Below are 13,920 nucleotides of genomic sequence, written 5' to 3' on the forward strand. Positions count from 1 at the left end.
ATTAATGAGATAGGTATGTAGGTATGTAGGTAGGTAGATAGGTTTAAATATCGTACTCTTCATAGTCCTCCTCGTTGAAATCTTCATCGTCATCTTCGTGTTGTGGTTGGTATCCAGAGAAATCGTCATTGTATACAACGGTCACTGGTTCGTCATCCTCCTCCACTACCACTGGCTTTTGTTGTGCTGCTGGTTTACTGTTGTTGTTTGTTGGTTTGGTTGGCGATGGTTTGGCTGGCTGTTGTTGTTGCTGCTGTTGAGGCTGAGTGACTTGCTTGGGCAATGGCTTGGGCACTGGTTTGTTTGCTACTTGTGATGGTGCTGGACTGGCATTTGGATTGTTGGGTGGCCATGCTGCGGCCTTCTTGGCAACCTCTGAATTCTTGTTTGGTGATGGTTTACTGGCAGAGGACGATGGTGGAGGCGTCTTATTGTAGTTGCTGTTGTTGTTATATTGCTGCTGCTGTTGTGGAGGTATCTTTTGTGAAACAGGACGTGATCTTCCTGTTGACTGTTGATTGTTCTTTCGCATGATTGATGCTGTCTTGGTGTTGGAGTTGAGCACGACAACTGAACCCTTGAGTGACTCTGCCTTCTTTTGTGATTCGACTGCAGCCTGATCCGACTCCTCCATCTGCTTGATCTTCTCCTCACGCTTCTGCTTGAGCAGAGGGATACACTCTCCGACCAGGTTCTGTAAGATCTGGGACGACGATCCCTTGAGAATGAATGGATGGCTCAGCAGCTGCTGTGCCGATGGTCGCGAGGCGGGATTCATCGAAAGACATATCTTGACAAAGTCGTGGAACTCTGGCGACCACTCGGTCTGCGACTTGAGAGTGGGAGGTGGCTGGTGTGGAATGGTGAAGATGACACGTGATGGTGGGATGTCGAAGCGAGGTGGAACTGATTCAGCAATCTCTATTGCTGTGATACCGAGTGACCAAATGTCTGCCTTTTGGTCGTAACCTTGACCCATGATGATTTCCGGTGCCATCCAGTAGGGTGATCCAATCACGGTCTTCATCTTTTGACCGTGCTCGGCAATGGTTGACACTCCAAAGTCTGCCAGCTTTGGCAGTCCCTCTTCGTCGAGCAGTACGTTTCCAGCTTTGATGTCACGATGAGTGGTTCTCTTTGAGTGAAGATAGACCAGACCCTTGACTACACCGGCACAGACGGCGGCGATCTCATCCTCGGTCAGACGCTTGCCGCACAGCTCTATGATGTCCAGCAGTGAGCCACCCTTGCAGTACTCCATGACGATGAGCAGCATGGATGACTTTAGGTAGCAGCCCTTGTACTCGACAATGAATGGACAGTCTATGGACTCTCTTAGAATATCGATCTCCTTGACCAGATTGGTGTTTGTCTCGATGTCCTCAGCAGTGACCTCTACAAACTTGCAAGCGATCAGACGATTGCCATTCTGATCACGATCCTTTTTCTTCATCCACCTACAAGCACACACAGTTCCAAAGCTTCCACTTCCAACAACCTCTACGATTTGGAAAATCAACTCTGGGTCATCTTTTGATACCCTATTGCTAAAGAATTGTTCAATTTCACTCATCTCTATGACTTATTTATATATATATATGTAAATATTAAAGTTATTATGTGATTTATATTTATATGACTATTATTACAATTATATTTGATCCAAAGTGTTATAAATATTATATTTATATAAATTTAGTAATACAAGTAGTAAATGATTTGAATGAAGAATGGATGTGATACATAAGTATGATAATCATTCATTCATAACAGTTGGTTGCAGCATTGGAAAAGGTCTATGACAACTATTACTACTGGCGTTATTAGAAGCAAACAAAAAATCTCTCTCTTATTTGTTAATTCACCCACTTAGATCGCGATTTTGGGTTCTCTTTGCAACCCTATGAGCAAACCTTTTTAATTTCTGATCAGTACCTCAAAAGACAATAAGATACTTTAAAAGTAATAAATAGGTAAACATATAAATAAATATAATGAGGACCATTTTCATTGACAATGATTAAGATTCATTATCCGGATAATTGATTCTTTGCCATGTCCTTCTATACAATCAGTCAATCAGATACCCCAAACAGATTGGCGCTCGTTGATGTGGAGAGAGTTTTGAGAGCTTGTTGTTGTTGTTTTTTGACAAACACTTTCAAATAATTTTTTTAATTGGTGTGTTTGGAGAGTGTACTCACCCTTCAAGAAAAGACCAAGACACTCTGACCATTTACTTACTTATCGCCCCATACTTGTTGTTGTGACATTATTTACAGAGAGAGAGAGAGAGAGAGAGAGAGACATACAACATCACGTATAACATATACATCATCATTATCATCATTATTACACATAAACACTACATATATTTATAAACTACAGAAACAAACAATGGACGAGCAATTCACAGCAGCATCAAGTGACAAGAAGAATAATGTTGTGGTCAAGGTTGGAATGGTTGGCGACAGTCAGATCGGTAAAACATCACTGATGGTCAAGTACGTCGAGGGCACCTTTGACGAGGATTACATTCAGACGCTCGGTGTCAACTTTATGGAGAAGACCATCTCGATCAGAGGCACAGAGATCACATTCTCCATTTGGGATCTCGGTGGTCAGAGAGAGTTTGTCAACATGCTGCCCCTAGTGTGCAATGACGCCGTTGCCATACTGTTTATGTTTGATCTGTCGAGAAAGTCAACACTCAACAGTGTCAAGGAATGGTATAGACAGGCTCGTGGCTTCAACAAGACTGCCATTCCCTTTTTGATCGGAACAAAGTTCGATGTATTTGTAACACTACCAGCTGAAGATCAAGAGGAGATTACTAAACAGGTAAGGTTTCAGGGTTTGATTGATTGATTGATTGACGTTCAGTTATACTAACAACAACAACAACATATGATATAGGCACGTAAGTTTGCTAGTGCTATGAAGTCACCATTGATCTTCTGTTCTACGGCGCACTCGATCAACGTTCAAAAGATATTCAAGATCGTCATCAGCAAAGCATTCGATCTCAACTGCACCATACCAAAGATTACAAACGTTGGCGAGCCACTGTTGGAATATTAATATGTTGTTGTTGAGTGTTCATCTGAATGATGTCTACAACATACATACTCATACATCATAACGCCGATTACTCTCTTTATTAACAACCTGCTACAACTACAACAACAACAACAATACCAACAAACAAACAATCAATCAATCAAACCAACTTTGCGCAACATCACTTGAACACCTTAATGGTGCCAGGTCGATTGGACCAATGACTTGGAAACTCGAACAAGTTATCAGGTACATTACAGTTCCTTTATTATCTTCATTCATCAATATCATCTCACCATAACATCAACAACAACGTCGACGACGACCATATCGTCATTCATTCATTCATTCATCAATCATTACCAACCAACCAACCAACCAACCAACCAACCAACCAACCAGCACCTCTTGTATTTAACCTTCTACCAGGCAACCAAACGTAACAATGCCAACTGTTGTTCAACAACAGCAAGCAGTGTGGCACACCATAATATGTTAGATCTACGATTGGGATAGAGTAGTCAACGAACAATCACTTGTAATAAAGCATTTCATTAGAAGTATAACTTAAGCCACTTATGTTCCACCATGATTGACACAACAGTCCAACCTGTTTGTAATGAACTTTAACGTTAGATGATCGCTACTTCTAGTACTTTATTGTGTACTGACAAGAGGCAGACACTAACTGATGCCTGATGTCCCTGCTGTTCATGAACCTAAACCTGCTCGACCTGCTCAAGTGGACCCTCCAGGTATTCGCGAAGCTTCTGGGCTTTAATCTTGAGGAATCCGAATTCGATCGATGTGTCAGCATATATACAGAGCAGCAGCTTGGCTACCTTTGTAACAACGAGTCTGCCATCCTATGAGTGTTTGAATGATAGAATGGAGTGAGATGTCTGTTTGTTGTTGTTCTATGCTGTGTCACACTCCACTGTTGATTACACATACTTCACAATCAATGAGTTGATACTGGAGGTCATCATTGCGTTCATATGATGAGAATATACTAGATGAGATGGCAGAGACGATCTTTGATGTGCTGTGATCAGTGTTTGGTGCCTCTGCGCATGCAATGAGTGATCCATCGTCTTTCATTAATCTAGAAATGGGTTGTAATCAACGTTATATTGTGTTAAATCTATGTTGTTGATGATGACGCTGAATAGAGACACATTGTTTGTTGACGCTAAAGAGATCTAAAACTAGTAGGAGTAGTTCTAAATCAAAGGAATAAATGACACATACAATACACCCTTTACATCATTTCCGTTGATAGCCTGTTGCAACACCTGTGGAATAACCTTTGATCTCAACATTGTTGTTTGTTGTCTATGTATATATATTATATGTATGTATGTAAGTATGTATGATTAAAACAATATCTCTGTGGATGTTTGTTGTTGTGGTCAACATCCTTCACCATTAGAGCTTTCTACTGAAAAAACAAAATAAAAAAATCGACTCGAAGTTGGAAACGACCATTCATCCATCCTTCCAGTTTGATCAACTTGTCCAACAACAACAACACATAATATATATTATTGATTGGCAGTGGAGGTAGCGGTAGCCATAGTCGTAGTTGTAGTAGTTGTAGTAGTGTTGTTCTCATCAGGTCTTCCCAAATACTTAATTTGACGATAGTGTGGCACACGATCTCTTGGACCCTTTTGCTGTTGTCTCTTTCTTGGGGGCGCAGGTGGTGGATTGTTAAAGGTCTCTATCAAATCGTTGAAGGGCAATGGGTATGGATCCAAACACTCTTTGAACCAAATGGTGAACAGCTGTTGCTTGGCCTCAAAGTCTGCAATCTCTTTGTACACCGTGCCATACTTGAAGGCGTCGATCTCGGCCTTGTTGTCGTCAAACAGCAGATCGCCATGCACACTGCCAAACTTCTGTGTCCATATCTCGTACAGACAACGATCCAACAAGAGACCGGCACCTGGCGCCATAGGCAAGTTGAATTGCTTGTGTGCAAATGTGGCTTCGACCTGCTTCCTCATCGTCTCGATGGCCTCCTCCTCCGATGCCATATCATAGTAGTAGCCTTTGCGCAAGAACTGCATAGTGACACCAACCATCTTACGAATCTGATGCAACATGAAGCTCTGTCCTGTGATGTTCAGCGCAACCATCTCAATGCCTTCCAGTACGAATGGTTCTGTACACTAGTGAGTTCGCGAGTTAGAGGGGATATGTTGTATCAAAATCAGCAACAAGTATAACCTTACCTCGAATGAATTGATTGTTCTGACGGCAGATGGATCGTTGCTCTCCTTCTTGGAGGTGTAGTTGTGATATCTGTGTGTTCCAAGGAATAGCTTGAGGACATTGTTAACTCTCTCACGCTCCTTCTCGTCAAACTTGAATGTGGCTGGTCGGTTGGTGGCGTAGATTGGCTCAAAGGAGAAGGTCGGTGTGATGTAGACGTATTGTCTGCGATCGACACAGTTCTTGGCGTGGAATGTGTTGTTCACTCGCTTGATGCCAAAGATGTGGATGTCTGATGGTAACTGCTTGTTGATCGCATCCTTCATCTCTTCCAAAGTGGGTGGATCATACTCTAGTTTGCACGAGACCATGTTCCTCAGAGCGGACACACCCTTGTCAGTTCTGGCACATCTGATCCAATCGATCTTCCTGTGACTGTACATGTTGTCTGGGGTGATGCCACCCACCTTGAAGATTGCCTTCTCCATTTCCTCCTCAATGGTTGGACATCCAGGGTTCCTGATTGTGAATGTGAATGTGTTAGAGGATAGAGAAAGAGAGGACACTACTAGTATATCATATGGTTGTACATACTTTTGCATTCCCTTGTAATTTGTTCCAGAGTAACCTACACAAATGACAACCTTCTTCTTCTTGGTGTCAGCTGTTGTGATCTTGTGTGGCGTCTGCAATTCGATCAACTGCTCCTTGGTCAGCATTGGTGGAGCAACACGTCCCCTTGGCTTTTGCTTCTCATCATCAAAGTCTTCGCCACCATCGTCATCACCTCCAGACTCTTCTTCATCTTCTTCGACTTGGGTGGTGTTAGTCTTTAGTTTCTTTGACTGAGCTGCTGCTGCTGATGTTGTTGTGTCATTCGTTCCTTCTACTATTGATGCAATTGGTTGATCTTCTGATTGTGTTGTGCTGCTGATTGTTGGTTGATCAGTTGAACAGGATTCATCTATCGTTCTCTTGTTGTTATCGTTACTCGTATCCATTATTATTATTATTACTGTGATTATTTCAGAAAGACGAATGAAATATGATCATATTTCGTGTATTTGTTTCACACTCGACTAGACTCATTCTATTATTAATGCTAAGTTTATCTGAGTGTTTAGTTTCAACTCTATCAACCAACAATGAATAGAGTAACATAGACAGTATATTATCATTGGCATCACCAACCAAGGAACCTTGGCAACCTAAAAAAAGAAGTCCTACTGTCTTTTGGATAGTGTATGATAGTGATATCATCTTTAGAGATAGACCTAGTATGCAAGCTGGTCTTCTACCTATGAACTTCTTACCTGACACCCAATATCAGTTTCCTACACGGTAATGAATGTTCAACATAACTCCGATCTGCCTCAAAAAGGAGTTGGAGGATTCTTTCGGGTCTGTTGGGGGTGGGTCTTATTCGGATTCTCAACGCCCAACGGCAGTTGTTTCAATCAACTACAACTATTACTACTGCTACTACTACTACTTATACACATACATATATATATATATATATCTTACCAATCCATCTACTTAGTGCAAGATGGACACTTCTCCTGGTACCTTCCTCTTGGAAGATGAATTGTAAGAACTGCAGAGAGTCGTCTAGTCCAACATGAAGCGTATGCTTACAATCTCACTATCCGGCCCATCGATACATACATTAGTGATCCACAGAAATATGAGAGGAAGAAGAGATTAAAGAGATGGTTAATGATCGGAGGAGTATGTGTAGTGGTGCTGCTGGCTCTCGGTCTTATAATAGGTTTGTTGGTACCAAAGCACAAGACTCACCGCCCACTCAACGTCATTATCATGATTGGCGATGGCTTTGGTCCGGCTGCCGCGACAATGGCTCGCCTTGCCCAGGCCCACATGAATGGCGTTCCTTTCATGCCACTCAAACTGGATGCCCACCTTGTCGGCACCGTGCGCACCGCATCGTACAGCAGCGATGTGACCGACTCGGCAGCTGGCGCCACTGCTTACGCCACTGGCTACCACACCAACAATGACGCCGTCAGCGTCGACCACAACTACAAACCAGTTGGAACGCTCTTTGAGGCTGCCCGAATTAAGGGCATGCGCACAGGTGTCATCACCACAACTCGCGTCACAGATGCCACGCCAGCCTGTTTCTACGCCCACTCTACAACACGCAAGACCGAGGGCTTCATCGCCGCGCAGATGATGGACAAAGACCTCACTGTGGCGCTGGGAGGTGGATCGCAGTTCTTTAACCAAACCTTGATGGACATGGCACTTGCCAACCAATATACTATAGTGAACAACCGCACAGACATGCTCGGCGTCACCAAGGGCAAGATACTCGGCTTGTTTACTCCCCACGACCTCCCCTACGACATTGACAGGATCAACCAGAACATGACAGAGATCCCTTCGCTCAAGGATATGACCATCAAGGCACTGGAGCTGCTGGCACAGGACAACGAGCATGGCTTCATCATCATGGTCGAGGGTGCCAAGATCGACTTGGCCGGCCACAGCAATGACGCGGCCACACAGATCTACGAGACACTCAACTTTGACGACACTTTCAACACGGTGCTAGAGTTTGCAGCCAAAGACAAGAACACCCTGGTTCTGGCCACGGCCGACCACGAGACAGGGGGCCTCACGCTGGGTTTCCAGCCCGACCCGCATGTCTACCCAACCTACAGGTGGCTGCCGGATGTGCTGCTCAACTTCACCGGTTCTGCCGCCACTATGGGGAAGGAGATCTTTGCAACGAATGTCACGGGCGCCAGCGCCGCCACCAACATCTCGGTGATCAACTCGGTAGTCAACAAGTACTACACGCCAGGCAACTGGGACCAGTCGCCCTACAACTTCACCACGGGAGAGCTGGACCTCTTGCAATCGTTCTGGAGCCAAAACAGCAACAGCTCATTCGCCTACTTCCTCGGCCGCTTTATGTCACAGCGTGCTTTGATCGGCTTCACAACCACCGGACACACTGGAGTGGACGTCAACCTATACTCATACTACTCTGGAGACGACAGCGATCTCAAGCAGGCATTGGTTGAGAAACTGCATGCCAACGTAGAGAACATTGATGTTGCACAATTCATCGAGGATATGCTGGACTTGGACTTGGAGACAGTGACACTCTCGTTGGTCAACTTCAATCCAGGTGTAATCCCACCATTCCCTCCATCATAAATGATTGTCTCTACTCGAGTAGAGCAAGAGAGTCTCATGTGTGAATTTCTCACTTTCATTCGTTTATTTATTGTGCCACAAGTTGCAACAGAGATATAGATAGTGATAGAATGTTGAATAGACTAAAGAGAGTATTCTATGAGGTGGACACAGATGATGGAGAGACTCATCAAGATGAAAATGTAGAGAATGATGACAAGTTGCAACAACAACAACAACAACAACAAAGACAACAACAACATTCACTATTTGGACCTTGTGTATCAGACGGTCTGTTGGATACAGTGGGAAAGACACCGCTCATAAAGATAGAGAGCTTGTCAAAGGCTACTGGTTGTACGATATTGGGCAAGGCAGAGTTTATGAATCCAGGTGGCAGTCCAAAGGACAGAGTGGCCAAGGGTATCATATTGGATGCAGAGAAGAGTGGTCTATTGAAACCAGGTCATACTACGATCGTAGAGGCAACTGCTGGCAGCACTGGTATATCGCTCACAATGTTTGGTAAAGCTAGAGGTTACAATGTTGAACTATACATACCAGATAATGTATCAAAGGAGAAGGTGGATCTGTTGGAAATGTTGGGTGCAAAGATAAATGTATGTATCTCTGTTGTTTGTTTGTTTGTTAGCTTGGTTGGTTAGTTAGTTAGTGACTCTAATACAGATATATAGATAGTACCAATAGTTGGAATGAACAATGCATCACACTTTATGCATTGTGCATATCAACGATGTCTTGTGGATAAACAGACATTCTATGCCAATCAGTTTGATAATGTGTCCAACTTCAATGCTCACTTTTATGGAACTGCCAAGGAGATATGGCAACAGACCAATGGTAACATTGATGGTTTCGTCTGTGCCGCTGGTACTGGTGGTACAGTAGCTGGCATATCAAACTATCTTAAATCAAGAGTATGTGTATACTGACAGGACAACCTCCATATATTATTTGCTAATTGGACTTCATCAATCAATCAATAGTGTTCAACAATATCAACATGGCTAATTGATCCACCTGGTTCAGGACTATACAGTTTAGTCAACACTGGAGTGATATTCGACGTTAGGGACAGACTTGTGGTCGATAAGTTTGGTCCTAGGTCATTCTACGAGGGTGTTGGAGTAAACAGAAAGACAGAGAACTTTGCAAAGGCAGTACTTAATGGCGCATTCCTGGGCACTGAACAGGAAGGTGTAGATATGGCTCATTATCTATTGCAGAATGATGGACTGTTCCTCGGTGGATCGAGTGCTTTGAATTGTGTTGGTGCTGTGAAGTTGGCAAGAAAGCTAGGACCAGGCAAGACTATCGTCACAGTTCTTTGTGACTCTGGTCATCGATATACAAGTCGATTGTACAGCAAGTCATGGTTAGCAGACAACAAGTTCACTTTATCTGAAGAAGGTTATCAACCAAACAATCTCGATTTCGTACTTCAATAAATAATGATCACGATCACCCCTAAACGATCATTGTACAACAACTATCTTTATTACTTCAACTACTAATACTACAGCTACTACGTTTGAAGCAATCATGGGAAAGAAAGAAGGAAAGTCTTCAAATCCTATGGAGGTGTATAGGAAAGAGCAAAAGAAACGAGAGGGACATAAGGTAAGTTAGTGTACACCAACTCCATCTGACTGGTGTATTGTTGCACTCTCTCACTCACTGCACTGTATAGCATAAACAAGATAAACAAAAGGCGAAGGAAAGGATATACTTAACTAAAGACATTGAGGAGGTTAAAGGTGAACTAAGACGACTCGGTCATTCTGAGAAGGACAAACAGCAGCGAGCACTACTGATGGGTGTACTAGAAAAACGAGGTGTGGCCACAGGAGGTACAGATCATCTATCAGAGAGCAAGCCGACACAGACAGGGGCTCAGTATAGACCTGCACCACCTCCACAGTCACCAGCAGGCAGACCAACACCACCTCCACAGTCACCTGCCAAGAGTAAGTAATGTTGAACAACTTATGTTTGATCAACTTGATGAATACTGAGACGAATGTCTATCCAATAGGACCTCCAAGTGCAATGCCATACCCACCGACGATGATGCCAGGTATGCCACCGATGATGCCAGGTATGCCACCTATGATGCCAGGCATGCCTATGATGATACCGGGTATGCCACCGATGATGCCAGGCATGCCTATGATGCCGGGTATGCCACCTATGATGCCAGGCATGCCGCCAATGATGCCAGGCATGCCGCCAATGATGCCAGGCATGCCGCCAATGATGCCAGGCATGCCAATGATGATGCCGCCTCCCCCATTGCCACCACAACTTCTATTTGCAAACCAAGAGGCCACTGTAGAGAAGCCAAAAGAAGAAGAAGAGGAGCCTATTATAATCAACCCAAACCTAAAGAGAATGAAGCCTGCAGCACCAGTCAAGAAACTGCCGGCACCAACTACAACAACACAAACTCAACCATCGTCTTTAGAGTCAAAGAAGGAAAAGGAGGATACTCAACAACAACAGTCACCGCCACAACCAAAGTCAGAGGAAGAGTTGGATGAAGGCTACGAAGCGTTCATGAAGGAGATGAACGAGTTGGAAAGCGGGAGCCATTAAGGAATATCCAGGCATTGAGTATTAAGTGCACAATGAATGTTATTGCATTCTATAAATATAAATATATGATTATTATTATAATAGTATTACATAAAGGGTGTCGCTTGGATGCTTAGTTGTTGTGCGGAACCAATGCATGACCAGTTGATGGATTGTTGATAAGGTTGTTGTTGAATATCGTCACCAATGTGATCAAGTCTTTGACCCACAGTTGTCTCTCCTCATTCGAGGATGCCGCAAGTTCCAAGGAATATATATCTGGAATAATTGTCAAGACTACGACATGTTGAAGGTGTTTGTTAGTAGTTGATATATTTAAACAGCAACGACATAAATAAATATTGTCGATACTTACATTTGGGATCTACACCATCCTGGACAATCTTGACACGTGAGTCTAGCATAACTCTTGTGATGAACTTGTACGTGGTAGTGTAGCCATCTTCATGTGTCGGTGATGATGGTGTTGGACTTAGGGTGGGACTGTTGCCGCCACCAATGCTGTTGTCCTGGTATTTCGCACCAAGTGATAGTGATGTGCTACTGGATGTGGTGGCGAGCGATGAGCTGACACTTATTGATCCAAGCTTGGTCTTTGTCTTCTTCACCTGTGGATGACACACCATCAGCATATCGTTAAAGAGGAATACATGCTCCGTTGTCTTCTTGTAGCGCAATGGACCATCTCTGATCAGATATCTTGACTTTGCAGTGAGATCCTCCTTGTAGCCAATGATCTTCTCCTCAAACTGGAGCACCTTGATCCTCATTCCCTTTCGGTCGTTGATACCATCGGCAAACTTCTTGAAGGCATCCTCGGCCAGTGTGAGAGGAAGATAGTCTGGATGAGACAGTGGTGTGAACTTCTTGATCTGGTGAATCAACATGATATAGCGCGGTATCCTTTGCACTGGCATAATCAGCAGGTCGTGGAGGTCAAGGTCACCGAGTTGGGCGTTGGACTCGGCCGTCTTGACAAAGCTGGCAAAGTTGCTCGAGGTCATGGCCTTCTTGAGTGAGGTCTGTGCACTCTCAAAGTTGATGATGTACTCGATGTAGGACTCGAACAGTGGCAGTTGTTCCAACATACGACCACCAAGCTCTGACCACTTGCTAAAGTTCCTGTACATGTCCTCCATTTGGTTCAAGAATATGGAGTTACTCTTGAAGATGATGTTGGCTGTGGAGAATATCCTCTCAATATCGTTCAGACCTATGATGGCCTCACCATTCTGACTCTTCATCTTGAGTGGCGACACGAATATCTTGAGGAGGTTGGACAGATGCGAGACATATGTTGACTCTGTTTCAAATAGTTCCTGTACTGCCAATCTCTTCTTCTCTGTTTGTTTAATTTATCAAGTTAGAGACATGGTTGGTTGGTTATCACTTCAGACTATTCTACTTACTTAGTCTCTTGAATTGTTGGCGTGCATACCATCTCTTTGCACATGCCTGTACCTTTATCAATTTCTTGAGGTCAGTGCCAGTAAAGTCATTGTTGTTGTCTTGTTTGGACTCGTCTGAAGTGTTGGCAGCAATATCAACGGCAGTAGTTATGTCAGTTTGTTGTTGCTCAAGGTTGGTTGTTTTGGTATCTGTGACTGGAAGTGTTGCTGATTCCTCAACAAGAGATATATCATCAGTCGTTGTTACATCGGAAATGATTGAATCTGTATCGGTGCTTGTTTGTACTGGTTGTTGGTGTTGTTGTTGTAGTTGTTGCTGTTGCTGTTGTTGCTGTAGAAGTGATGTGCTTGATGCGGATGATGGGAAGCTGTTCAGCTTGGTCAAGAGGGCATCAGCGTTTAGAACCTTTTGGTCCAATACACCACTTGAGGTGTTGTCGATATCACGTCTCATCTCCTCCAGAATGTCAGACACATCAACATTTCCTCTGCCCATCTTAACCGTGAGCTTCTTGGCACTCGATCGGATCGTACCAAATGTCTTATGTAGCTTCTTCTTCTCGGACTCAACGTGATTCTCCAGGGCCTTGACACGCTCAGTCAGGAGAATGTTCTCATGACCCACCTCCTTGAGTTGGATCTCCAAATCTTCCACCTTCTTTTGTTCCATCATATATTGTTGAGATACTGCCAAGTACATTGACTTCCAGTCTGTTGGGTCAAAATCACCTCCATTGCTGGTGATACTGTCACTACGGAGCATTCTGGTCTCGACTGATGATGGCGATGTAGTTTGTACACCATTGGACTGGATGCAGGTCACTCTCTCCTTGATGTCGGTAACATTGTCTGTAAGGCCAATCAACATTGAGTACATCTTTTCAAGAAGTACTGAGTTGTCTCCGTCCTGTACTGTAGGTTGTTGGTGTTGCTCTTGTTGATGTGTCACCTCAATCAGTGGTTGTTCAATCACTTCTGGAGAAGAGGTAATTTCGTCAGGCTCCACCTCAATGGTATCGGTAACTGTATTAGGTACAGCTACGTCAACAACATGGTCCATGTTGCTGGAGGTGTCCAATGAGGGCGATGATGATGTTGGAGATGAGCACTCATCATCTGTTCCACCACCTAGCGATGTGTTGAGTAAATCACTGCTGTTATTGCCATTGACCTTTAAGTTTGAGGTATTCTTCTTATTGCGTTTCTTTTGTGGTGCCATCTATCTCTATTAAATATATATCTATCCTTTATCTGTTTACTTAACAACTTTCATAAAAACTCATCATTCACTGTTCCAGATCTTTTTTTGATTCCCATCCTTTGAATTGTTTTGGGTGATCGAAATGGTTTGGTGGTACTTTCAAAGAAAGCAAACGATCAGATTCTTATCGCCCGATCAAGATCGATGTCATGTGATCAAATTGATAAAAATTTACACATTAATTATTAT

General features: G+C 43.6%; 8 protein-coding genes across 8 annotated transcripts; 4 read left to right on the forward strand and 4 right to left on the reverse strand.

The window, feature by feature from the left end:
• Positions 1–67: 67 nt before the first annotated feature.
• Positions 68–1,579, reverse strand: SAMD00019534_124850 (hypothetical protein; the record flags this gene model as incomplete). Its single annotated transcript, XM_012892282.1, has 2 exons — positions 68–481; positions 512–1,579. Coding segments are annotated over 2 exons (1,482 nt in total), but the record flags the coding sequence as incomplete, so codon positions are not given.
• Positions 1,580–2,397: 818 nt separating this feature from the next.
• Positions 2,398–3,081, forward strand: SAMD00019534_124860 (hypothetical protein; the record flags this gene model as incomplete). Its single annotated transcript, XM_012892283.1, has 2 exons — positions 2,398–2,841; positions 2,917–3,081. 2 exons carry the CDS (start codon positions 2,398–2,400, stop codon positions 3,079–3,081), a joined length of 609 nt encoding a protein of 202 aa, XP_012747737.1.
• A 698-nt stretch (positions 3,082–3,779) lies between these two features.
• Positions 3,780–4,382, reverse strand: SAMD00019534_124870 (hypothetical protein; the record flags this gene model as incomplete). Its single annotated transcript, XM_012892284.1, has 3 exons — positions 3,780–3,926; positions 4,015–4,165; positions 4,312–4,382. 3 exons carry the CDS (start codon positions 4,380–4,382, stop codon positions 3,780–3,782), a joined length of 369 nt encoding a protein of 122 aa, XP_012747738.1.
• A 222-nt stretch (positions 4,383–4,604) lies between these two features.
• Positions 4,605–6,278, reverse strand: SAMD00019534_124880 (hypothetical protein; the record flags this gene model as incomplete). The annotated part of the gene is made up of 3 exons (XM_012892285.1): positions 4,605–5,234; positions 5,298–5,796; positions 5,872–6,278. The coding sequence occupies 3 exons, from the start codon at positions 6,276–6,278 to the stop codon at positions 4,605–4,607; spliced, it is 1,536 nt and encodes a 511-aa protein (XP_012747739.1).
• Positions 6,279–6,826: 548 nt separating this feature from the next.
• Positions 6,827–8,466, forward strand: SAMD00019534_124890 (hypothetical protein; the record flags this gene model as incomplete). The annotated part of the gene is made up of 2 exons (XM_012892286.1): positions 6,827–6,867; positions 6,951–8,466. 2 exons carry the CDS (start codon positions 6,827–6,829, stop codon positions 8,464–8,466), a joined length of 1,557 nt encoding a protein of 518 aa, XP_012747740.1.
• Positions 8,467–8,576: 110 nt separating this feature from the next.
• SAMD00019534_124900 (hypothetical protein) lies at positions 8,577–9,914 on the forward strand (the record flags this gene model as incomplete). Its single annotated transcript, XM_012892287.1, has 3 exons — positions 8,577–9,065; positions 9,219–9,383; positions 9,453–9,914. 3 exons carry the CDS (start codon positions 8,577–8,579, stop codon positions 9,912–9,914), a joined length of 1,116 nt encoding a protein of 371 aa, XP_012747741.1.
• Positions 9,915–10,008: 94 nt separating this feature from the next.
• On the forward strand, positions 10,009–11,061 carry SAMD00019534_124910 (hypothetical protein; the record flags this gene model as incomplete). Its single annotated transcript, XM_012892288.1, has 3 exons — positions 10,009–10,086; positions 10,157–10,433; positions 10,502–11,061. 3 exons carry the CDS (start codon positions 10,009–10,011, stop codon positions 11,059–11,061), a joined length of 915 nt encoding a protein of 304 aa, XP_012747742.1.
• A 112-nt stretch (positions 11,062–11,173) lies between these two features.
• Positions 11,174–13,689, reverse strand: SAMD00019534_124920 (hypothetical protein; the record flags this gene model as incomplete). Its single annotated transcript, XM_012892289.1, has 3 exons — positions 11,174–11,337; positions 11,417–12,403; positions 12,471–13,689. The coding sequence occupies 3 exons, from the start codon at positions 13,687–13,689 to the stop codon at positions 11,174–11,176; spliced, it is 2,370 nt and encodes a 789-aa protein (XP_012747743.1).
• Positions 13,690–13,920: the final 231 nt, after the last annotated feature.

This window comes from Acytostelium subglobosum, assembly GCF_000787575.1.
Source record: "Acytostelium subglobosum LB1 DNA, scaffold: scaffold44, whole genome shotgun sequence".
In the NCBI taxonomy this organism is placed as follows: Eukaryota; Evosea; class Eumycetozoa; order Acytosteliales; family Acytosteliaceae; genus Acytostelium; species Acytostelium subglobosum.